The sequence below is a fragment of the Erpetoichthys calabaricus genome, chromosome 11 (assembly GCF_900747795.2).
Source record: "Erpetoichthys calabaricus chromosome 11, fErpCal1.3, whole genome shotgun sequence".
Classification (NCBI taxonomy): domain Eukaryota; kingdom Metazoa; phylum Chordata; class Cladistia; order Polypteriformes; family Polypteridae; genus Erpetoichthys; species Erpetoichthys calabaricus.
The window spans coordinates 39629010-39654805 of NC_041404.2; the positions used below are offsets into that span (position 1 = coordinate 39629010).

The 25796-nt window shown below is 39.2% G+C and overlaps 1 protein-coding gene across 1 annotated transcript in view; it reads left to right on the top strand.

Annotated features, from left to right (window-relative positions):
• mgat4b (alpha-1,3-mannosyl-glycoprotein 4-beta-N-acetylglucosaminyltransferase B) overlaps positions 1-21026 on the top strand; it is a 117772-nt gene extending 96746 nt beyond the window's left edge. The window contains exons 7-15 of the mRNA XM_028812982.2: positions 790-865; positions 1091-1205; positions 2367-2497; positions 6254-6361; positions 12974-13167; positions 13374-13452; positions 16692-16779; positions 16997-17109; positions 18821-21026. Of these exons, the coding sequence (XP_028668815.1) occupies positions 790-865; positions 1091-1205; positions 2367-2497; positions 6254-6361; positions 12974-13167; positions 13374-13452; positions 16692-16779; positions 16997-17109; positions 18821-18844 (928 nt within the window). The 3' untranslated portion in view covers positions 18845-21026. The remainder of the gene's footprint in view (positions 1-789; positions 866-1090; positions 1206-2366; positions 2498-6253; positions 6362-12973; positions 13168-13373; positions 13453-16691; positions 16780-16996; positions 17110-18820) is intronic.
• Positions 21027-25796: the final 4770 nt, after the last annotated feature.

The window sequence follows — 25796 nt, forward strand, 5'->3', positions numbered from 1 at the left end:
ATTTTGAAGAGCTCATAAAAACATCTGAGATCAATGACAGGTGGAAGACTGATTGTTCATGTTATACAACACTGCACATGATGAATGTGATAATAATTGTGAGTTGTCCGTGAGGGGTGGGACAGTAAAAAAGCAGGTTGAAAATAGTCTTCTCCAGAGATGACACACAGAGAATTGCATTCCTTTAAAATGTTAAGAAGGAGTGTACACAGTATATAAGGAACAGCAAGCTTATTCTTCCTGTTTTCATGTGGAGCACTACTAATCACTGATTTCTCCAATAGGTAAAATGCTTTAAATTGGCACTGGTTTCAGACTTTGTAACAAAAAGTAATATAAAGTCCAGGACGTAATAGTTTGCTTGCCAAAATCATTTGATGTTAAACTGAGAAAACAGTCTATGTAGAGTGACATAGGTGAGGGACAGAGGGCACAATTGCCAATGGTAACAGGTAAAGAATGTAGTGTCTCTATAGTGCCCCAATGTTTTAGTTAATTATGTCTCCCATGGTGCAGGAATATAAGAAAATGTAACCTCTCTCCTCTAATGAGAGAGTACAGAGAGAAAGGGAAAGGCAGTTTACTTTTTTAATTTGATGCAGTCTTTGTGTTAGTCGATGGTGGGATCACGGTGCAGAATTAAGCTGTATAGGAGAATGTCTTATTAGCAAATATTTACCAAGTTGAGACGAGTGTAACTTTTGGTATTCTTGTCAAATCTCACGGATAAGCATTTTCAGCTGTGTGCATGGATTGAAGCACTGTCATGTTTGTGTTCTGCTTCTACAGGTGGAGAACAAAGCAAAACCTGGACTATTGCTTTCTGATGATGTATGCCCAGTCCAAGGGAACTTACTATGTGCAGGTAAGAGTATAATGTTAAATGTAGCACTAGAAATGTATGTGGTCTGTACTGATTGCCTCAGCTCCAACTCTGTCTCTGCAGCTTTTTCCTCAGTGTGAATCCAGAGATTCATGATGAGCCCCACTCTCATGTCTGTGTTGTTATAAATCAGTTTGTCTCCACTTACTTCACTGTTCTTTTGTCTTCTTTGGCTCTTCCTAACTTTTACCTGTATTTCTCACACAGCTTGAAGATGACATTGTGGCTCGACCAAACTACTTTACGACAATGAAGAACTTTGCGTTGCAGCAGCCTTCTGAAGACTGGATGATTTTGGAGTTTTCACAGCTTGGCTTTATAGGTGGGCGGTGTCTGCTTAATCTTGGCGGCATACTGCACATATAAAAATCCCTTTGGCAGGGGCTTCAGGTCTGTGTGTACAACATGGCACTGTCAGCAATAAGCTTGGCTTCAAAACCTGCTTATGCTGGAGTTTACAGAAACCAATCAACATGCCTAGTGGCACAGCTAGTCTCAGTAGGCAAATGTAATGTGTCTTGTAGCATGGCTTATGTGCAGCTTTTCATCAGGCTACGTTTCTGCCCCTAGCTGTGTTGAAAGGTCATAGGTTATAATTGTTATATTCAAATCAAGGATGTGTTTTATTTGGCACTTTACCAGCAGGCTGAGGGAATCATTAAGTATCATCATCGTCATCGTCTTCTTCTTCTTCCTCTTCATTTTTTCTGACTTCTATGTGATGTTGACGAATCAACCTTTTCCATACATCTCAGTCCTGCATTTCCTCCTCAGTCAAACCCGTTTCCTTCAAATCTTCTTTTATTTTATCCATCCACCTCCACATTGGTCTGTCTCACTTTCTCTTCTTCTATTGCTCACATATTCATCGTCTCTCTTCATGTCACTTATGTCTGTCCTCAAGTCATTTCAACCCATTTTCCTGAACTTTCTTAGATATCTCTCTCACTTTTGTTGTACCTCTGATTGTCTCATTTCTTATTCTGTCCTTTTTCATAATATTCATCTTAATATTCTTATTTCTGTCACATCTAACTTCTTGTTCTATGCTCCTTTACTGCCCATATCTCAGCTCCATACATCATTGCTGGTCTTGGGGAAAAAAAACCTTATTTTTAACTTTAACCTTAATTCTTCAATTACACAATACTCCTGATACATTCTTCCAATTGCTCTATCCATACTGAATTCTACAGTTTATTTCTGCATCTAATTTTCCATGTTGGGCTACCACTGATGCTAGATATTTAAACTTATCCAGTCTTTTCAAATGCTCTGCCTGCATGCCAACTTCTGAATCCTGATTATCATTAAACCTCAATTAAGTATGCTTTGACTTAATCGCCTCTTTAATATTCATTACCACTTTGACTTCAATCCATGAGCCCTGAAGCCTTGGCTGACTCTGTGCCCGTAACTAAGGATTGCTGTTCTGTCTCACCATAAAAAAGGTACCTTGCTGAACAGATTTCTTCTCTTACAGGCAAGATGTTCAAATCTCTGGACCTCTCTTTGATCGTGGAGTTCATGCTTATGTTTTACAAGGACAAGCCCATTGATTGGCTCCTTGACCACATCCTCTGGGTGAAAGTGTGCAACCCAGAGAAAGATGCAGTGAGTATGACATGAAGAGAAAGTGCAGCATGTTGGTGCTACTATCTTGTTTAGAATACGGGTGGAGTGGGGAGGGAAGACAGAGTTCAACACTCTTTCCTAATAACAGTGTTGCATTAATGGCAGATGTAAGCTTTGGAATCTGTTTGGCACCTTGATGTGAAACTTGCTTTTTATTTGCATCTTAGTCTCTTTTCAGATACATTGTTATTACTATTGTTATCCAAGGTGACGTTCAACATGTGAGAGACATGATTGGTTACATTTCTTTTGTTTTTGTCCAATTGGAGTATAGGCCAGGTGAGGTGACTTGCTCATGGTCACAGAGGGTCAGTAACGGGATTGGAAGTCCAAATTCTAATGCCTTAACTGCCACGCCACACTGCCTGACTACTATATCACAGTGGGTTTCCACTAGTCCAATATCATCAAAAGCTGGATTGAGCTGCATTAGATGAAAGATTTAGTTTGAAAGAGGAATCAAAAATGGGCCTAATGAAGCAATATCTTTCTGCATACAGTCGTATGAAAAAGTGTGGGAACCCCTCTTAATTCTTTGATTTTTATTTATCATTGGCTGAGCTTTCAAAGTAGCAACTTCCTTTTAATATATGACATGCCTTATGGAAACAGTAGTATTTCTGCAGTGACATTAAGTTTATTGGATTAACAGAAAATATGCAATATGCATCATAACAAAATTAGACAGGTGCATAAATTTGGGCACCCCAACAGAAATATCACATCAATACTTAGTTGAGCCTCCCTTTGCAAATATAACAGCCTCTAGACACCTCCTATAGCCTTTAATGAGTGTCTGGATTCTGGATGGAGGTATTTTTGACCATTCTTCAATACAAAATGTCTCCAGTTCAGTTAAATTTGATGGCTGCTGAGCATGGACAGCCTGCTTCAAATCATCCCATAGATTTTCGATGATATTCAAGTCAGGGGACTGTGACAGCCAGGCCAGAACATTGTACTTCTCCCTCTGCATGAATGCCTTTGTAGATTTTGAACTGTGTTTTGGGTCATTGTCTTGTTGGAATATCCAACCCCTGCATAACTTCAACTTTGTGACTGATGTTTGAACATTATCTTGAAGAATTTGTTGATACTGGGTTGAATTCATCTGACTTTTGACTTTAACAAGGGCCCCAGTCCCTGAACTAGCCACACAGCCCCACAGCATGATGGAACCTCCACCAAATTTGACAGTAGGTAGCAGGTGTTTTTCTTGGAATGTGGTGTTGCTCTTCCGCCATGCAAAGCACTTTTTGTTATGACCAAATAACTCAATTTTTGTCTCATCAGTCCAAAGCACTTTGTTCCAAAATGAATCTGGCTTGTCTAAATGAGCATTTGCATACAACAAGCGACTCTGTTTGTGGCGTGAGTGCAGAAAGGGCTTCACCCTGCCATACAGATGTTCTTTGTGCAAATTGCGCTGAATTGTAGAACGATGTACAGATACACCATCTGCAGCAAGATGTTCCTGCAGGTCTTTGGAGGTGATCTGTGGGTTGTCTGTAACCATTCTCACAATCCTGCGCATATGCCGCTCCTGTGTTTTTCTTAATAATAATAATAATACATTTTATTTATATAGCGCCTTTTCCATGCTCAAGGCACTTCACAGAGTTTAAGATAGAACAGCAGGGTATACAATATATAGCATTGTACAAACCAGATAAATAAATAAAGAAGATTAAGACAGTAAATTAAGAGAAAAAAAAGCCTAACAGACAACATAATTGATGATCTAGCACATACACATAGGTTACATGAGCATCTTGACATAAAGGTAAACTGAGAGAAGGGTGATAAAGTCAAGTAGCACTAAAAGCCTTCCTGAACAGATGAGTTTTGAGTTGTTTTTTAAAAGAATTCTTGGAGTCAGCTGACCTGATTAATTTTGGTAGGTCATTCCAGAGTCTGGGTGCTATACAGCTGAAGGCCCTGTCACCCATGGAGTGTAGATTCGTGTGGGGCACAATAAGACTGCCAGAATCGGAGGACCTTAATAGGCAGACAGGCACATAGTGATGGAGAAGGTCACTGATGTAGTTTGACGCAAGGTCGTTCAAGGTTTTGTAGGTTATTAGTAGGATTTTATATTCGATTCTGTAAGACACAGGGAGCCAGTGAAGGCGGAGCAAGATGGGTGTGATGTGCTCGCTGTTGCTGGTCCATGTAAGGACTCTTGCAGCCAAGTTTTGAATAAGCTGGAGCTGTGATATAAGATTAGAAGGGGCATCTGCCAGCAGCGAGTTACAATAATCGATGTGGAATGTGATAAAAGCATGGACAAGTTTCTCAGCATTAGAAAAGGAGAGGAAGGACCGAACACGGGATATGTTATGGAGGTGAAAGTAAGAAAGTTTCTTAATGTGGTTTATGTGGGCAGAATAAGAAAGGGAGGAATCAAAAATGACACCAAGATTCTTTGCAGTAGAGGCAGGTCTGATGAGATCACCACCAAGATGGACTGGGAAGGAGCTCATTTTATTAAGTTGCACTTTAGTCCCAGCTTTGTTGCAATTTAATTTTAAAGAGTTCTGCTCTATCCAGGTATTAATTTCACGGAAGCAGGTTGTGAGCTGAGAAAGCTCTGATGAAATTCCACTTTTAACATTGAAATAAAGTTGAGTATCGTCTGCATAAAAATAACTCAGTCCATAGCTACGAATAGTATGGCCAAGGGGAAGCATATAAATACAGAAAAGAAGAGGGCCGAGGACAGAGCCCTTGGCTTGCCAGACCTGCTGGGTTTAACAGCAACTGTGCTTGTGGCCTTTCATTTCCTGATTACATTCCTTACAGTTGAAACTGACAGTTTAAACCTCTGAGAGAGCTTTTTGTAGCCTTCCCCTAAACCATGATACTGAACAATCTTTGTTTTCAGATCTTTTGAGAGTTGCTTTGAGGATCCCATGCTGTCCCTCTTCAGAGGAGAGTCAAAGGGAAGCACAACTTGCAATTGACCACCTTAAATACCTTTTCTCATGATTGGACACATCTGTCTATGAAGTTCAAGGCTTAACTAGCTAATTCAGCCAATTTGGTGTTGCAAGTAATCAGTGTTGAGCAGTTACATACATTCAAATCAGCAAAATTACAAGGGGACCCACATTTTTGCACAGCCAGTTTTTCACATTTGATTTAATTTCATACAACTAAATACTGCTTCACTAAAAATATCTGTTCGGAAAACACCCCAGTACTCAGATGTTCCTAGGAAATGAAAGACATACCACTGTTAATCTTTTTTGTTGAAAGTGGAGTAAATTATTATGCAGGCTGAGAGGGGTTCCCAAACTTTTATCATATGACTCTGTATTTTTCTATGTGCTAATGAAATGTATGCTTGTATCCTCTTGGTATGGTTTGTCATGTACTGATTTAATATGTGTGTGCTTAGGTACACATTTCAGTGTAAGTCTATATGCCTTGCTGTTTATTCTCATGGTTTCCATTATTTGTTTGTGGGTTTTCCTTGTAACTTTATCACTGTAGATTTTTTTTCTTCATTTTATAGTGTATTTGTTTAATGTAATAATATACTGCATAAACAGTCTGTTGTTAACCTGAATAATTTATTGTAGTCTTCCTGTAACACTCGTTCTTTTCCATTTCAGTGCATTATTAGTGCCTTTTGAACAGTTCACATTTGGTGGACTAGACCATTTCTTGGTCATCTTTGTCAGTATCCAGAAGGCACTGAATAATGTGTAATTTTTTTTTCCTACATATTAGAAACATTGTGACAGACAGAAGGCAAACTTGAGGATTCGCTTCAAGCCTTCACTCTTCCAACATGTAGGGACTCACTCATCTCTTGCTGGCAAGATTCAGAAGCTCAAGGTGAGCATTAAAGTCATCAACAACATCATTTATTTATATTGCACATTTTCATACAAATGATGTAGCTTAAATTGCTTTGCAGGATGAAGAAAGAGAAAAAAATGACAAAATATATAAGACATAAAATTAGGCAATACTAATTAACATAGAATAAAAGTAAGGTCCAATGGCCAGAGAGGACAGAAAAAAAAACTCCAGATGGCAAGAGACCACAAGACCGCCCAGCCCCCTCTAGGCATTCTACCTGACATAAATGACCTCAGTCAGTCCTCATGGTATTCAGGGTTCACATGGAAGAACTTGATGATGACAGTCATGTGGACTTCTGGCCTTTAATCCATCAATGTAGGGATATCACGGTGCTTTGATCAGGTGGTGGTGGCGCCGCAGATGGCCAGCACAATAAACCGGAAAAAGAACAGCAGAGAAAGTAGGAGTTAGTACGGATTTCAGAGCCACAATGAATGATAATGATAAATAATTGAATATACAGAGTATCAGGATTAAACTAAAATGAAGCCATGAGAAAGCCATGTTAAAGTAATGTGTTTTTAGCAGTTTTTTAAAAAGTGCTCCACTGTATTAGCCTGGAGAATTCCTATTGACAAGTTATTCCAGATTTTAGGTGCATAACAGCAAAAGGCTGCCTCGCCACTTCTTTTAAGCTTAGCTCTTGGAATTATAAGCAGACACTCGTTTGAAGATCTAAGGTTACGATTTGAAGTGTAAGGTGAAAGACATTCTGAAATATAGGATGGAGCAAGATTATTTAAGGCTGTGTAAACCATAAGCTGTATTTTAAAGTCAAGTCATTGTCACATTACACATTTTCTAGTCGTTGGGTATGTCAGACTTGCCAGCTGCAGTTGCTGTTCTTGCCATGTCAGTATACATGATTGAAAATCACTGAGAATGTCAAATTTAGCAACTATATGTCCACCTTCCAGCACAGTCATCCTCACACCTTTTTGTGGCGGCCAGTAATGTGCTGTCAGATGGAGCCGGTGCTGTGTGAAGAGTTAACATGTATACCAAATTCAACTGTAATCTTGGCACTTTTTTCAATTTTTTTTTTTACATTCTGTTGTGGTACGATAAACACAAGTCATTGGACTACCAAGTTTCTCATCTCTTTGTATAACACCCACATTCCTTACTCCTCATAGTTGCATTAGATGAATTGTTGTTCTGGATGAGCATTTATTGGTTGTCGGCTCTCATGCACACAAAGCCTGACGCCATGAAATGAAACCTGATTAGTTTTGTTGAGAAGAGTTGTGGAGCAGCTGGATTGAGTTGCAGGGCATTAGATTAAGCAAATATATTCAAGGAAGTGCACCTCAGACTGCCTCTGATTTACTAAGATGAAGTACAGTAAATGAATGCTATGGCTGAAAATCGTCGGAAAAGTCATCTACAATGAAATGGCTTTAAGCCTTAAGTCCTTATTACTTCACCTTTATTTTATTTTAACTTCTTTCTGTGTCTGGATTTTTTTTTCTTGCTTCTTGAGGAAGTTCAGCAGCCAGCCTGCCTAGGTTATATTGTTTTGTATTCTGGTTTATCAGTGAAGATAACAAACTTGAGATTTGTGGTGATTACACAGTTACAGTGGCTTCAAGGTCACCCGGTACTAGTCTCTCTGCTAGACCAAATGTCTCATAAAACATATAACAGTATATTTACAATGTGTTTCTCTTACTTGCTGGGGATTATAAATGGGTGCATCACCAAATAATGTGGCATGTGACTATGAATAAAGAAAAGTGTAATACACAACATAGTACATTAATAAATGTAATGATGAGCAACAACACAAAAGATGGCAGCGAACAAAAAGTTATGTTATCCAGCAGAATTTAAACTACCTCTGGTTTATTGTTTAATTGGGTGGGAAAAAGAAAACATTTCTTATCACCATTTTGTCTCCATAAATGACCAAAGCAATCACATTTAAATATTTAAGAAACTAACTTGCCCTTGTTCATGCCCTTTGGATTATTATCACTGCTGATGTGAAAAGTTAAACTAATGTTCATTCTGTTAAGGAGTGCTAGAGCCACTATTTCTGTGTCTTTTCACACTTCAAACATAAATGTTAATTGACATTTCTCTCTTAATCTACACAGTTGGTCTTTGTAAGATAATATTATAAGATGGTCCTTTTAAAATATTTTCTGTAAGTAACTAAGCAAAAACAAAATTTAAAATGATCAAGATCTTAACCTGATATACTTACTTTTTGATATTTGTTTTTAAAGGACTATTATTTCAATGTTTCAAGTTGGCTAGTTTATGATGGTTTAAATTTGCTTACTTTTCTTGGGGCATGGAAGCAGTGGGCATGCTTACAATACATCTGACCTTTATCAAATACAATTTTGAGAAAAAGCAAGTACACCCCCTGAAATTTTTTCTTTTTTATTTCATAATACAGTATGTGGACATATCAAGATTTGATCTTCATTTAAACAACATCTATAAATAAAGGTGATACAACAAACATCTTGGCACATTTACATTTTGTAGTCCGTTATATAATTTATATAAACAAATGCAAATTTAGCATGTAGAAAAAATAAGTCCAGCTCTATATTTATCATTACCTCAAATACCTCAATTTAGATTTGGTTGCACCAGATTAGATGCAAATGATTAGAGTATCATTAGAGAGGATCTTGAAGGAACGTGTCTTGTTTAAACCTGAATCAATTTACTTTGGATTGCTCTTTGTTGTTGGTGTGTTATTACTATGCCTAGATTGCAAGAGCTGTCGGAGGCCTTCAGAAAGAAAGTTTTAAGCGTCTGAGTCTGAGAAGGGATTTAAAAAAGGTCCTCAAACAACTGGAAATCAGCCATTCCACCTTCTGGAACATCTGCAAGCAACTGCCAACTTGTTCAGGCTAGGTCCCCCCAGCAAGTACAGCCTGACAGCAGACCACAAGATGCTGAAAGAGGCCTCTAAGAACCCCAAAGTGTCATCACATGCAGGTAGCTTTTGTCACTGTTGTTATAACAGTGCATGGGCCTACCATTTGAAAGAGGCTGCACAAGTTAGATCTGTGTGGGAGTTGTGCCAAGAGGAAACCTTTCCTGTCCAGGAAGAACATCAGGGCAAGACTTAAGTTTGCCCATGAGCACTTGAGCAAAGAATGGGGGTCTCGTTCATAAAACTGTGTGTGGATATGAGCGTGAAAATATGTATACGCCAAAAATTCTGTTTTCTAATATCTTGCATATGCACATTTTGTTTGCAGTTTTGTAAATGTGCGTATATGAATGCTCCTGAAATCCCACCTGGTTGCCACACTGAAACAACCATATATGGGCCGTGCTATTCAACCTCTTACATGTGTAAGAGATATGTAGACCTGTAAGGTGAAACAATGGAGACAAAAAAAGAAAAGCAAAAACTTTGAAGAGTGAGAGACAGAAGTACTCATCTATGAAATAGGGGCACACAATGAGGTAAAACACTACTACATTATATACATTTGTCAATGGGTGGGTAGAGACTAAGGTCATCTGGCTTCGTATAAACGGGGTAAGGGGTGGAAGATTATAATGCTGAGCCACGTTATGTAGCACAACGCGTTTGCTGACTGCTGGAGCAGCCTTCTTATAGGAATATACACTGCCATCTGCATTTGAGGAGTCTTGTGAGTGCACAAAGGAAATAATAACAGGCGTAGTACAATTTGAAGCAGTATGTCTTTCTAATGCCAGATGCAGTTCAGCACATAGTTCCAGGAGTATGGTCCTTGAAAGCCTAAATTGGCTTATAAACAAATCATGATCATGGGAAAAAAAACCTGCTACTTCCTAAAAGCTTGTTCCCTTCATTTGTCCATTTGCTTAGTTATCATGCAGTGCCATACAAGCCATGTTGTGTCAAACCATTAGGCAATGAATAGGCAGAACGGTATGATATTTGTAGCGTTCAGTACACAAGGAGTGAATTGCACCTGGGCTTTTACTTAGTTGAATTATTGACAAGAAGTGATTGCACTGGTTTCAGATCTGAGCAGTAACAACAGGTAGCTGATATAAGCTGACCAAAAAAAGTCCTTCAGTGCAAATACGCAACATTGGCCCTCTCAAAAGTAAATTAAAATAGACTATATATTCATCACTTTTGAGGTTTAATATATTTGTTACATCAACACACATCGTGGTAACAGCTCAATTAATATAAATTATTATACGTGTGAGAGTTCATTTACGTGGTTTGGGTATATTTGCCTACTCGATCAAGGGTGTTGTAATTTCCCACTTTCTCAAAAATGTTGATTATGCATGGGTTAGAGTTGCTGTAAATATACACCAGTTTTTCCATCGGGGTTTCTTTTATAAATCCCAACATTTACATGGAAACTTGTAAATCAGACACCGTTACCTCTGGAAAAATGTGTTCTGGACTGACAAAGCAAAGAGTGAGTTATTTGACCACAAAAATAGTAGACATGTTTGGCAGAAGCCAAAGACAGCATTTAAATTGAAGAACCTGATACCAGCTATAAAAGCATGGTCTGCCAGTGTTACAGTTTCAGGCTGCTTCAGGCAGCTCACCATCATAGAATCCACTTTGAGTTCTTCATTGTAGAAGATTATGCATGAGGATAATGTGAGACCATCTGTTAGAAACTGAAATGCAACCAAAGGTGTACTTTACAAAATGACAATACCTTTTAAATATATCAGTAAGTCCACCAAAGTTTAGCTAAATACATTGGAGGTTTTTGAAATTGCCAAGCAAGAGCCAGGATCTGAATCCTATCAAAATTCTATATTTGAAATGGGCTGTGCATGCAAGACAACTCTCAAACATCACATGACTGAAAGAATTCTGCATGAAGGAGTGGGGAATATTGTAGACAGTTATGGGAAATGCCAACAAGCTGTTATAGCCAAGGATGTACTTGTGTTTACCACAAACGAAAATGGTGCATCTGTTTGTCGTTGAATTATTGCAAAGCCAGGTTTTCATTGTCTTCTTTTCCCCATTTACGTCGCCTTTTTGTAAAGAAACTGTTTCAATAAAGATCAAATCTTAATATCTCCACATACTGTAGGTTATTAAAAGAAGAAAACATTTCAAAGGGTATACTTAATTGTCACATGCAGTAGGTTCACAGCATTTGATTGATCTCAGATGTCACTGTGTATTATATTGTGTTGTACCAACTTAATTAAGCTCCAGCATGACCTGCAAACTTCTATAGATTTTCTGTTTTACCAAAATATGTGAAAGAAGCTTCAAGTGTATTTGTATTTACAGTGTGTATGTGTGTGTATAAAACGCTGAACAACAAAGCAACACAAGGCAGCAATGAATATTTCATAAAGCAAAAAAATGTTTTATATATCTTCATGTAGCAATGACATTTCTCTGACACAATTTTTTGTGGTATGATCACAACATTTAATTAGGAATCATTGGGTGCACGTTTTTTTCTTACTGTGAGTCTGCATGTAAAGTGTGTCTTCTTCCTTTTTCAGAATGTTTTCAGTCAGTCTGCTTAGCAATATATTAGCTACAACACTCAAAATTCTATTGGGTACCAAAAGGAAAAAAGTTTACATATCTAAATGAAAATCCTGTGCACAAAAAAAAAATACTGTCAGCTTCATGGAAGTGCAGGGCCTATGGAAAACACAAACCATTATGTGTGTGCGCCTCAAGTGCTAGAAAGAAGTCAGATGTTTTTTTTAGAGTAATCAGGCTTTTGTCATTAAGCCCTTTGTGTTAAGAGCTAATACAAGTCCATTCAGATCAGATCATTTTTTGGGTCATGGTAATGTTTCTGACCTGATCAGTGTTCTGTTTTGCTCTGTTTTCTCCTGAAGTACAAATTATTTGTATATCTGCATCTTAAAACCACTTTATTTGCACTGGCGAATGTGGATCGGATTATAGTTTATGCGTGACCTTTTTTTGTTGTTTCTGGTTATGAGAGGGTAAGTTGTGTTTACGGTTGTGTGCTGGGATGAGTTTAAGTACACCTCACACTTCTTATATTGTTTTTATTATTTTAAAATATTGTGTTTCTGTTCCATTATCTTCAAAGATTTTGACATAGGAAGCAGCTGGGCAGTTTACTTCTATGTGAGAAAGACTCCTTTGCCATAAAAAACCCTGTTCCTTCTTAATAGACCATTGGAACAGTCTAGACAAGATCAAGCCATTCAGCCCAATAGAGCTTGCCAGTCCTATCCACTTGATTCTCCTAAAATAACATTAGCGACGTTCAAAACTCAAACTGAAGTCCTACTGTCTACCACACTACATGGTAACTAATTCCATGTTTCTATAGTTCCATGTGTAAAGAAAAACTCCCTAATGTTCATATGAAGTTTAGCCTTACATGGTTAGTTTTAAATTCAACCTGTATACAACTATTTACTCTCCAGTAAGCCAATCAGGTATTGATCCTTTTCAGTTTGTGATCTGCAATATTGCACAAAAATTAAGATGTGAAGGAAAATGGCATTTGTGATCCTTTCACAACTCTGCTTCTCATAGTAAACAGGCAAGCAAAGATGAAAAATGCCACAGGCACATGGTAGTCTTACTTAGTAGTAAACTTCATGTGTGTGTGTTTGTCTCTGCAGGATAAAGACTTTGGAAAGCAGACGTTGCACAAGGGCCATGCAAACCCACCAGCAGAGGTAACCACCAGCCTCAAGACGTACCAACACTTTACTCTGGAGAAAGCATACCTTGGCGAGGACTTCTTTTGGGCCTTCACTCCAGTGGCAGGAGACTTCATTCGAATCCGCTTGTTCCAGCCTGTCCGCATTGAGAGGTCTGTCTTTTTTTGTTGGGAGTGGGTTTGCCAGATTACTCTATGGTGTCCATGAATCACATTTGAATTATTTATTCATTTTTCCAAGTCCTCTGTTGTACTTTCTGTGTGCCTGCTATTGATTTTTCGGTTTAGAATGGAGGTATATATTGTTTCATATTTATTATTTTTGTCACATAAGCTGCCATTTATACTTTTTTGTGTAGGTACTTCTTTCGCAGTGGAAACATTGAGCATCCCGGTGACAAGCTGTTTAATACCACTATCGAAGTCTTGCCATTTGATGTGAGTACTCTTTCTGAAGGGCCTGTTCTGATTATTCCCTAATCAACTGATAATTAAGTGCTCATCCACCAAGTTTCTAAGGTCACACATTCTCTAGAACAGTACATCTTCTATTCCATTTGAGCAACTATTATTGTTCATATAACTGTTTTCCAACAGCTTACAAAGTTGAATTTCATGAGACATCAGGAAAAACAGTGACAGGAAAATGCATTTTTTGCACTGAAAAGGGTACAGATAAGAGACAACATAATTTACCAATGTTCATCAAGTGTGAATGAGAAAGAGAACATGAAATTGTATCATGAAGAAGCTACATGGCTGATATTGGGAATCAAATAATTTGTGCTGTGTCACAGTCATGTAAAATATGTTGTGCACATGGCAAGAAGAGGACACAGTACAGTACCTTCCAAATGTATTCAGAACCTTTCATTTTTCACATTTTTCTTTGTTGCAGCCTTATGCCAAACTTTTTAAAATTATTTTTTTTCTTCATTAAACAACATCCAAATATCCCATAATAACAAGGCTAAAACAGAATTTTAGAAAATTTTCTACATTTTTCTATGAAAAACTAGGGGGCTCCGCCCCCTGCTCGCTGCGTTCGCCAACCCCTGGGTTTGGTCCTGTGCAAATACAATTGACAGTGTTTTTTTTTTGGTTTTTTTTCATGGGAATTGTTACATACTGTATGCATTATGTTCACTTTTTATTTTAAAACCAGTAAAAACAATATTTGGAATGAACTTTTCTTCAAGATCGCATTGAATTTTGATTCCTTGTTTGGTCTTGCAGCATGATAATGCAAAACATATAACTGGCTGTTAGTGAATAGTGTTTCTTTGTCTCTTATAAATAAACCGACGTTTGCAAATGTTTGTCCTTGTGATTTGTTAATTGTCATTGCAAAAGCTATTGTAACGAGAAACTGTAAACGTTTTAATATGAATGGCATATCAAGATCTCCTTTTTAGCCGAACACCGTTTTGAGTTCATTCAATAAAAATAAGACTTTCTGATAAAACAATTTACTTACGGAAGTGGGAATATCCAGAGCCGATGTAGCCGGTGGCATTGTTCTCAAGAAGCTGCAGATTTTTGGCCATTGTGGATTGCACGTCATTGTAATAAATAAATCTGCCAGACCGATAGTTCTGGATATTGCCATCGCATCATGATATAACTGTTGCAATGCTCTTGGACTACCTTGATATGATGATGGTAATATTGCTGCTTTACCTATTTTGAATTTGTCGGAATTGGTTCGATTTAATAAAAAAGAGACAATTACCTGTGACTTTTACATATGCATTAATAATGTAATGTTGCGATAGACGTTGAGATGTTAGAAGTGATACATGGGAACGTATTGGTAATATTCGTTTTTCTGAATGCATTTGTTTCATATTGTACGACCATCCTGTTTCTCCATCTGGGAAAAGCAAAGGAAAGAGTAAAGGGTCGGCATGTGGCGATGTATTTGTCATAAATGACGAATCATGCTTTGCCTTTGGATAAACACGAATATCTACTCAAAGTTATTATCGCTGATATTTCGTCACATGTGGGTTTATTATAAATGCAACTGTGATCATTCGGATTCCAATAGAAATCCAAGAAAAATTCTTTGTCCGTGTTTTGCTGAAAAATTTCGTGTACAGTGCGATACTTTTGGATGTGTGGATTTGTATCCATTATTGGCTGTAGAATTTCTATTATGTCAGATCGTTTAACTATTTCGATTCTATGTTGCATCTCTTCTCTGTGAGCATAAATATACACCTGACCAAATTGTGTTTTTTTTCTAAATTAAACTTGTCGTAGCTGTAATTGTTGCGGGACCACAGATTCTCATAGCGTATGGTCCATTATTGTGTTAATCAACTTTTTGTGCATTGAATGATGCTAACGTGAAAAGATTATTGTAGACGCGTATATTGTGCCTGTAGTGTTTGTGGATTTCACTTTCACCAAACAACAAATTTTTAATTCTCGCAGATATGCCTCTTCACTACTTTTCCCTGATGGCAACACGAATTAGACGATCTACAAGTCTCCAACGTAAACTTTAAAGCTTTACAATATCTACATACTCTCTTTTTTTGACACTTTTGAATTTTAGTACTGTCATATGTCTGATCTTGCTCTGTGTGTGTATTGCGCCAAGATTTTTTTTTGAGCCTTTCGAATTCCACTGCTTTTCATAATCTGTAACCTGCTCTACATGTGTATGGCGCGAACGTTTTTGAACGTCTTATTTCTGACCCCGTTTGGACCTGCAAGGTTTTCAATTCCACTTGTTCCGGGCTGATAATAAGTTTCCTTGCCTATGTCACTGTCTCACGGGAACATGCTTCCAATGGATGTCAGTATAACGTGACTTGACCGTGTCGCAGGAAGTGAAAGTGTTTTTTTATAATAGAGAGATAAAAACTGACATCACATTGACACAATGATTAGGCCCTTTGTTGTGACAATTGAAATTTGACTCAGGGGGAACCTATTCTAACCTGTGATCTACCTGTGTTGAATTCAGTTGGCAACACAGGAGTTGCTTAGGGTCAACTCTTGGAATGTTCTTGAGTGGCCTGGCCAGAGTCCAGACTTAATCTTCATCAAATATCTCTGGAGGGATGTGAAAATATTTGTCCACCAATGGTCTCCATCCAACCTGACACAACTTGAGATGATCTGCAGAGAAGAATGACAGGAAATGCCCAAATCAGGTTTGTGACGTTGTAATCTCTGCCAAAGGGGCTTCAATGAAGTACTGAAGGAAAGGGTCTGAATATTTGTTTCAATGTGATATTTCAGCTTTTCATTTTTTAATAGATTTACAAAAATTCCTAAAATCTTGTTTTAGCTTTGTCTTTCTGAGGCATTGAGTGTTGCTTGATGAGGGGGGAAATGTAGTGAAATGATTTTAGCACAAGGCAGCAACATAACAAAATGTGTTAAAAGTAAAGAGGTCTGAATATTTTCTGAATCCACTGTATGTGCATGTAGTACTAGGATTGTATTTTGATCATCCAGTAAGGTGGTGTCCCCAAATTTCTGACATGCATCAGCCAGTAGTTTAGATCCACTTCATTTGGCAGCTGATATAATATGTCCTTCATGTTCTTGAAGCTATCCTTGAAAGCTTTCTTAGCCAAGGGCCTCTGTGCTTTTTCTGTATAGGAATTCTGGTCTTCTGCATCTATGTCATTTCATGACTTAAGTATTTTTTCTTGCAGAACATTCAGTCAGAGAAGGAAGCGTTAAAGGAGGGCAATGAGAAAACACCTAAGTACCAGCGCACAGAAGATGGCTTCATTCGAATTGGTGAGTGATATGAGCTGAAAGGAGCTGAATCAGCATGTAAAGATCATTCTTTGGGCACAAAACGTATTTACAAGTGAATCTATTAAGCTGCTTTGCCAACCAAGACATTTAGAAACATTGGCTTTTATGTTCCTCTTGGTTGGCTGCGTGATTTTTTAAATTTGAGGACAGAAAATGTGTCACCTGCCAAGTTCTATAGTGTTGTATCTGATTTCAGGCTCCTTTTCCAATGGAATTGCAGAGGGAGAAGTGGACCCATCTTTTGGACCACTGGAGGCTATACGCCTGTCAATCCTGACAGATTCACCGGTCTGGGTGATTCTTAGTGAGGTAAGAGATGCTTACTTTGCATGCTTCTGCAGAGGGTACCCAGCCTTGTGTGTGTGTGTCGCTTGTGCCCACAGGTGACATAACCAGCAATTGACAATTGATTACTTGTATCACTGTAGTTTCTTTGCCGATGACTCGAAACGTGATTAATACTCCATTTACACTAGGCACTTGGATCCTGATTGTATATAGATTGGCTGTAAAAGTATTGCATTTCACTACAAACTTTAAATACTTCTTTAGTAGAAAAATGCAGTCTGATTACATTTTCCCTCACAAAATGCAAGACGGCAAAATTACATCCTCCTCTGCTGTATATTTCAACATAGTGAGCGTGTTGCATCGTACCCTTTACATTTTAACTGATAATGAAGGCCTGAGGAAGAAGCCATTTGTGGTGAATTAAGCAAAGATGAGAGAGATACAGAATGTGCTACAAATGCTGCAATCCTGACAACTGTCGCCAAAGTCGTACCTTTTACTGTGGTCTGTCTGGGTGCATGAATCGAGATTGCTAGATAAAATTCTGTTTAGATTGTTTGATGACCATTAACAAATCTTTGTATGCATTGCCCACATTTTCTGTATTTGTGAAAGACTGCAGCCTCGCAGCTTGCCAAGAACAAAAGACCCAAGATTTTTGAAATGCATACTCGTCAAAAATAATATTGCATCAGGTGTTAAGGTATATTGCCACTGGTACAGGCTGCAACACCTTATTTAGTCTTTTTGAAATAAATAAACCATCAGTGAGATGGTGCATTTGAAAGTATGATCAGCTCTGCAGGTGACATAAATTACACTTCTTAAGGCAAGGGGCTCTGAGTGGTCGTGCAGGCTGTGATTCACATATCTCCATTACCACCCCAAAAAGAATTTGATATTGATAAAGTGGCATCCCTTTTCTTTGTAATAATTTGACTCCAGCCTATAGCCAACCATTTTCTGTTCAGGTGTGGTGTTTTAGAGGAGTTGAAGGTTGACATATGTGTCTTAGCAAGAAAAATGTTTTGCAAAGAATGTATAAAGCAAACCTAACGCATTCACATAAATAATATGAATTAGCTGTTGTTCCACTGTGTCCATCTCGCACTACCCTGCTTTTATTTACTAATGTTTGTAAATCCAGAAGTACCAGCAATTAAGGGCCGGTGAGACAAGTGTGTAGTGCTTGTGGTAGCAGCACAGTGTATGCACAAATGCAACTTCATCGTTTTGTGACTCTTTCCCCACAACTAAAACCTAACTGCTTAGTCCACAAATAATTTTGGTTAAATCATTTGGCTCACAATGATCATTTTCTTTGAATCTTAGGCATTGCCGAGCAGGCAAGGTTGATTTTTTTCTTAGCCACCCATTAGCCCATCTGTGCTTTTCTAATTTAAACAGTATTTCTGTACCTTGTCACAGTCTGTGGCACTTAACAATGATGACACCCAGTGGCCAAATTGAAAATTCCAAGAACTACAGGACAGCGATGTAGGTTTGCTCAATTAATGGATGATGTCCCTCTTTCAAACTCCCAATTTCCCGACAATAACTTCATCACCCAACAATGTTTAAGGGGATAATTGATGAAATAGAAGATCTTACACATTGGCCAACCCTAGTGTGTGTGTTTGTGTGTGCGCCCATATGTTTATAAAGTGTTCTTTATTTGTTGTTCTTGAGTTTGTGTGTGTGTGTGTATAATATTTACTTTGTGTTTCAGATATTTATAAAGAAGGCTGAGTGAGGTTGTCCAGGAAAAACTATCTGCACGGTGCTCTAAACGAAGAGGAGGCATTCCAGGAGGCCTTTGCAGGTACTCAACTGAGAGTGCTCAAGCAGCTTCATCTTTTACTGCCACTTGTGGCTGGATGCTGGAACAGCAGCAATGTCGTGCACAGCTGCAAAACCCCCGAAGAGGAGCTTTTTATAACCCGTGAAAAAGTTGGATGCAATTTCTCCAGCTTATGAACTTTACTTATGTGTATAAGAAGATATAAATTCTTTGATTGTGCACAAGTAATGCACATGTGTCTGTTCTCATTACAATGGCAGATACAGCGACATCTTTACAGGAGCAGACGTAGTACTGCTTCACACAAGCATAGAAATAGCACATCATGTGGGAGGGTGATTATTGCCCTGAAGGTTATTCTAAATCATCTGTTGTGCTAAACAAAATTTCTCTTCTCGCCCTTTGCCAAATTGTTTGCTTTTCTCCAAATGAAAACTATGCTGCCCTAAAGTGATTTTATTTATAGGTTGGTGAAGAAGCACCTGAGATGTTTTAACAGCGGACTTAATTATGAATGTGTTGTGGGGTTGGAGTGCTGCTGCTATTATGATGATGATAAAGGCACCGTGCAGGTGCCAGGGAGTGAGCACGTTGCTTATCATTCGTTGTGAATAACTGTTCATTACGACAAGAACACATTGGGATAACCTGTACAAAGAAAGAAGAACTTGCCTACACCCCCCAGGTCATGCTCATAAGTCCTAGGTACCAGGAAATGGAGACCACAAATGGAACTAGAAGACTAAAAGAATCAAATCAATTAAATTAACAGCTGAAAGATGAGTTGAGATTACCTCTCTAGTAATGGACAACCCCAACGCTGACCATCTCCTCGAGCAGCAACATGTAAAAAAGAAACATTGAAATGTATCAACATACTGTGGCAGAGATTCTGGGGTGTACTGCTAAGGGATCTGCTGTGGCACAAGATGAATGTGAAAAGCAAAAGTTGTCAGACAAAATTACTGTTCATTAGGTCGGGCGGGTTGGGGGGTGATGGCATGCGGTCAGATTCCTGCAACAGGCATGATTGTTTTAGAACATCAGCACCACGTGTAATGAATTCTCAATCAAAATCACATGAAAAGGAGGTTAGTGAGTACGTTCTTTCATTCCATTTAAGTCCAAGCTGCAAGTGAGAACGTGTAACAGAATGTTGTTGTCTGGAAGTGTTGTGTTTAAGATGGAAATGAGCAGAGACTACAGCAGCCATCTTTATTTGATATAGCGCCTAGCCTGGCACCTCAGACAATGTTAGTAGTGTTGTACTTTCTTCTTTCCCTCAACTGTCCTGTTGTTCTCGGTTTTAAGTTTTTGTTTTTTTTTTGGTCAATTTCTCCGTCCTGTAAAAAAAAAAAAAAAAAAAAATGTACTGTGGTCCTGTAGACCAGCCTTTTGATTACCCTTCCACTCTTATTATTTTTTTAAAGGATGAAAATGGGTAGCAAAATATAAGGTCCGAATTCTGTTCGACAAAGGCAAAGAGAAATGCAGGGCCAAAAGGAGAGAAAATGTGGTGCTGTCCTTTACTGTTGGTGTACAGAGGTACAAGTGTAAAAAGTAAGATGGTGGCTGGTCAAGAAAGCCAGAGGTCCTAACTAAAAGGTCGGTAAAAGTTGTCTCAATCAAGGAGGAATTGTGGTGCGGAGTAAATTGCAATTGTCCGTTTCATTATATGCAACCCTGTCTGCCATTTGGGTTTTAAGGAGACTTGACGATGAGCTTTCAGACCATCGGAGACAGCTTGCCAACAATTGGGGTGGAAACCAATGGTGCAGATCTGGCACCCCGTGCCTTGGGTGGTAGAACTTAAGGAAGACAAAGAGTTGAAAATAGAGCACTTGATACATCAAAAATGTCACCGTTGTCATCTGTGCTTATGTTTATGCCATATTTGTTATTGTCTTGTTTTGTTATTGAGGTGGATGGGATTGTTACACTAATTTCCTCAATACCCACAGATTAGGAGGGCCCTCTGTTAGGTGGCTGCACAGTTCTTGCTCAAGTCCATAACTCACATTCATGAGGCCTTAACTTCACAAGCAAATGTCAAGATGACCCTCGGGCATTCAAGGTCCTGCTGATGCTATTTATGGAACATTTGTTTGACCTTGGTAGGGGCGATTTGGGGGGGCGGGGGGAACGGAAAACTCAAGGCTAGAATCAGTGGCTGCTTCCGCCCTCAGTAGCTGACATGCAGGCCACTTTGTTAGAACTCACCCACCCCTCAATCAAATAATCTGTATCTGAGATGCACTGGAATGCACAGCTGTTATCATTCGAATGATGATTATGTTGTCTTGTATTTTGTATCCTTCTGATAAGCTATCTTTGTGTATTGTAATAAAATCAGAAATTACAGAATTGTGCCATCTTCATTTTCAGTTAGGGTCCGTCTCTAGTGTGGTTGGTGCTGCTTCACTCGTTTAAGAGAGCTCTTCATGGAAAACTTTATCACACAGCAGGTGGCTCGGTTTCATGGTGGATGAGGGGGGACTCGAGTTAGCTGTTACGTCACTGATATAATGGACAAACGGCCCAACAATTGCCGTTATCCTTAAACGATGTGCAGAATCAGTGTGTGCCATTGTCTGTGTCTCCAGTTTCTTTAAACAATTCAGTTAAGTCTGCTACCTGCAGGGTAAGGAGAGTATTGTGATGCCGGGTGTATCCAGAGGAGCTCCGGCAGCAGGGAGTTGTTTGTGTGGCCAGCTCTGCAGAAAGAGTAGGGGAGCAATTGATGTGCACACAGTGGTACTTTGTGTAGTGGGGATTGAAGGTCTGTGGCGATTCTCACACGCACATTTAGCCGCAAACAGCAGCGCGAGTCTAACCAATGGCAGCTCACATCTCTATGTCACTACGCTTGCTGTGGCTTTGGGTGACCGTTATCCACGAGTATCCGTTGTAAGCGAGTCATGTGCTGTAACCCAACTATAGCTCTTGTGACTGAGGGGTCCTGGAGGTCACCCCTCAGTGCTAATTACTAGTCAAGCACTGGATATGCTTTATTCCACAGCTCAGAGGTGAGGGTGCTACAGTCATGTGAAAAAGTAAGTATATTCCATGTCTTTGTTTTTTTTACTGTAATTAATCAATGTACAAATTATTAGGCACTCCTGTACACGTGCTTACTCATGCAGTTATCTAATCAGCTAATCATGTGGCATCATCACAATGCATAACATCCAGCAAATAATACATTTTATTTATATAGCACATTGCTATAGTTATAGTTGGAGTACTTGCACCTCAGGAGCTTCAATTAATGTTTACATCAAACGCCACAGTGGTGAAAAAAATGTGTTCTCAGTGATTTCAACCATGGCATGATTGTTGGTGTCAGACAGGCTGGTTTGAGTATTTCTGTAACTTAGTATGGACGGCTGTTTAATTAAGTAGAATAAGGATACTCTCTCTGAAAGTCTTTTAAGGGTTTTTCTAATGATAAGGGAAGGATGGACACCGGTAGAATAAATAAGATGTTATTTATTGAATCCATGTGCCTGTGCACTGCCTTGTATGGCTTTTATTCCCTAATCTAATCCTGATTTCCAGGGATTTTCACGCATGACAGTTTCTTTGAGTTTACCCAGAATGGTCTGAAAAACATCCAGTGGGTGGCAGATTGGCAGACAGAAGAAGTGCCTTGTTGAAGAAATAGGTCAGAGGGGAATGGACAGACTGGTTTGAGCTGGTAAGCTGTGCTAACTCGGAGCAGAAAAGCACTTTAGAATACACAACCTGTCAAACATGGTGGATGGGGGACCACATTGGGTGCCACTCCTGTCAGCTGAGAACAACAAGCTGAGCTGCAAGGTGCACAGGATCACCATCCATCCATTATCAAACCTGCTATATCCTAACTACAGGGTCACGGGGGGTCTGCTGGAGCCAATCCCAGCCAACACAGGGTGCAAGGCAGGAAACAAACCTCGGGCAGGGCTCACACCCATACACCAAGCACACACTAGGGACAATTTAGAATCACCAATGCACCTAACCTGCATGTCTTTGGACTGTGGGAGGAAACCGGAGGAAATCCACGCAGACACGGGGAGAAAATGCAAACTCCACACAGGGAGGACCTGGGAAGCGAACCTGGGTCGCACAGGATCACCAAGACTAGAAAAACATAGCTTGGTCTGGTGCTTCAAGTTCAGAATTTTGCATCAAAACCACAGATCCATGCACCCAAACTGCCTTGTGTCAGCTGCTTAGGCTGGTGAAGGTGAAGATGGTGGTGTAATGGTCTGGGGATTGTTTTCTTGGCACGCTTTGAGCCTGTTAATACCAATCCATCGTCGCCTGAATGTCACGGCCTATTTGAGTATTGTTACTGACCCCATGTGCACCCCTCCATGGCCATTGTTTTACCCATGTTCTAATGGTTATGTCCTGCATGATAATTCACCATGTCAAAAAGCAAATTCTTCCTGAACATGGCAGTGAGTTCAGTGACCTCCCCAGTCACCGGATCTGATCTAGTAGGATGGCAGTATGGGAGATTTGCAGCTGACAAATCTGCAGAAGTTATATGATGCAGTCAAGTCAACATGGACCAGAATCTCAAGAAAATATTTCTAACATTGTGCGGAATCCATGCCGTTAAGAGTTGAGGTTGTGTTGAGAGCCAAAGGAGGTCCTACCCTGTGTTAGTATCGTGGTCCTAATAACTTGCTTGTATCAGGATTTGATCTTCATTTAAACAGTGTCTTTAGATAAAGGTAATGTAACTGGGAAAATAACAAAATGAAAATTTGACGGGTTTATAATTTAAATGATTGGAAAAGAAAAGTGTCCCCCTTGGCTCTAATAGCTGGTATTTTCCCCGCAAGTTGGTTTTTTCCTACCAACTGTCTAGCTGTGGTAGGCTTAGACTTGGCCATTCCAGAACCTTCCATTTCTTTTCAGTCATTTCTTGGTGGATTTACTGGTAGGTTTAGGACCATTGCCATGTTACAAGGTCCACTTTCAGTGTGAGCTTCAGTGTCCTGACAGATGTGTCCTCCATTGTTATCCTCAAGCTCCCTCTGGTACAATGAAGAATTCATAGTGGATTCTATGAAGGTTGAGCTGTTCGGGCCCTAATGTAGCAAAGCAGCCCCGCACTGTAACATTTCCACTACCACACTACTTTACAGCTGCTATCAGATGCTTCATGGCAAATGCTGTCTTTAGTTTTTACCAAACATGTCTTCTAGTACTGTGGCCACATAACTTTTAACTTTGCCTTATTTGGCCAAAGCACATAGGCAAAGACCATGACTTCTGGAACAAAGTGTTCATGGGCAAACTTTAGGCCTGCTGTTCTCCTGCCTATGGAAAAGTCGTCTGAAAGACTGGGAACCATGGAATCATCAGTTGGAAAGATTGTGTTGTCAGATTGGACAGTCCAGCACAGACCCTACTATTGAATGCCCAGGAGGGTGGGCGGCTATTTGGCCACAGTCTCCAGAACTCTGACTTTGGGAGGTCCGAAGTCATTTATAAATAACTGAGGTTTATTTTCTCCACTGATGTTGTGGACTGGAGTTTTTGTTTTCCTCCCATAGTTCACAAATTAATTCATGGCTGGATAGTGTTGGGTTCCATTCATGTTAATCAGTTTCTGCATCAAATTCCTTTATATTCAGAAAGGTTTTCTGGTAGCACACCTCCCATGTAGATCTCCTTTGTGTAGCCTCTTTCTAATGGTAGACTCATTCACTTTGACATCAACAGTGTCAGGAGCTGCCTGCAAGTCCCATCATGAAATTTTGGGATACTTAGACACTTCTTTCAGCATCTTGCATTCTACCCTTGGATTGAACTTGCTGGGGTGGCCTGGCCTATATAAGTTGTCAGTTGTTTGAAATCTTCTCCACTTGTAGATGATCTTAAAGAAAGTGAAAGGTTTAATTTTGAATTGTTTGGTGATCTTTTTACAGCCCTCTCCAGACTAGGATATCTAAGAACTTATTTATGAAGACCGCCAAGAGCTCTTTTGATCTAGACATGGTGATAAAACACACACTTCAGCAACCAAGATCAAATCAAAGTAAATGGCTGAGATTCAAGGAAGGCCACGTCAGACAAGATCCTGTCTCACGATGTCCTAATCATCTATACCTGATCTGGTCCTTATGATTCAAGTACTGGTAAACATAGTGGTGGCTTTTTTTGCATGTGAAATTTGCATTTGTTTATTTAAATTATTATAGTGGACTACAAAATATAAATGTGGTGTGATGTCCATTATATTACTGTTATCAATAGGTACTGTTTAAATGAAGATCAAATCTAATGTCCACAAGTATTAAAGAGAAAAAAAAGCATGGGGTGTATTTACTTTTTCACAAGACTGTTTAATCCACACATGATACATTGAAATTTCACCAATTGCTTCCATGACCAAGCAAAAGAAAGCCAAATAAAACCATCATAAACTGACTAACTTAAAACTTTTCAAAAATGAGACCTTTATGTCCACATGTTAAAAATAATACAGTAATTGCATGTGTTCATGCTTTTTTCACGTGACTTTATAAAAGAAAGTACTCTCAAATTCAGGCCGTGTTTTCATTATTATGCCGCTTTCTTATAATAAAATGACTGAAATATTTGTCTATCCCCATTTAGACAATCCGTATATCATATATAATAACGTTAGCTTGTATGACTGACACATTCCTCATAGAAGTGCAGCTTCTCGGTATCCGCACTGGTGGGTGAACTGCTGCAGTATTCGGACGCAAAGGTTTGCGCCACCCTGTGGGTAGATGCTGTATGTGCAGCTCTGCCATGACTCACCTACTCTTTTTTTTTGTGTGGGGCAGAAACCATCCCGTCAACACGGACATTAGCTTCACCTTGCTAAAATAGTAAGCTGGCTTGTAAGTTGCATTTTTGTCATCTTACCCAT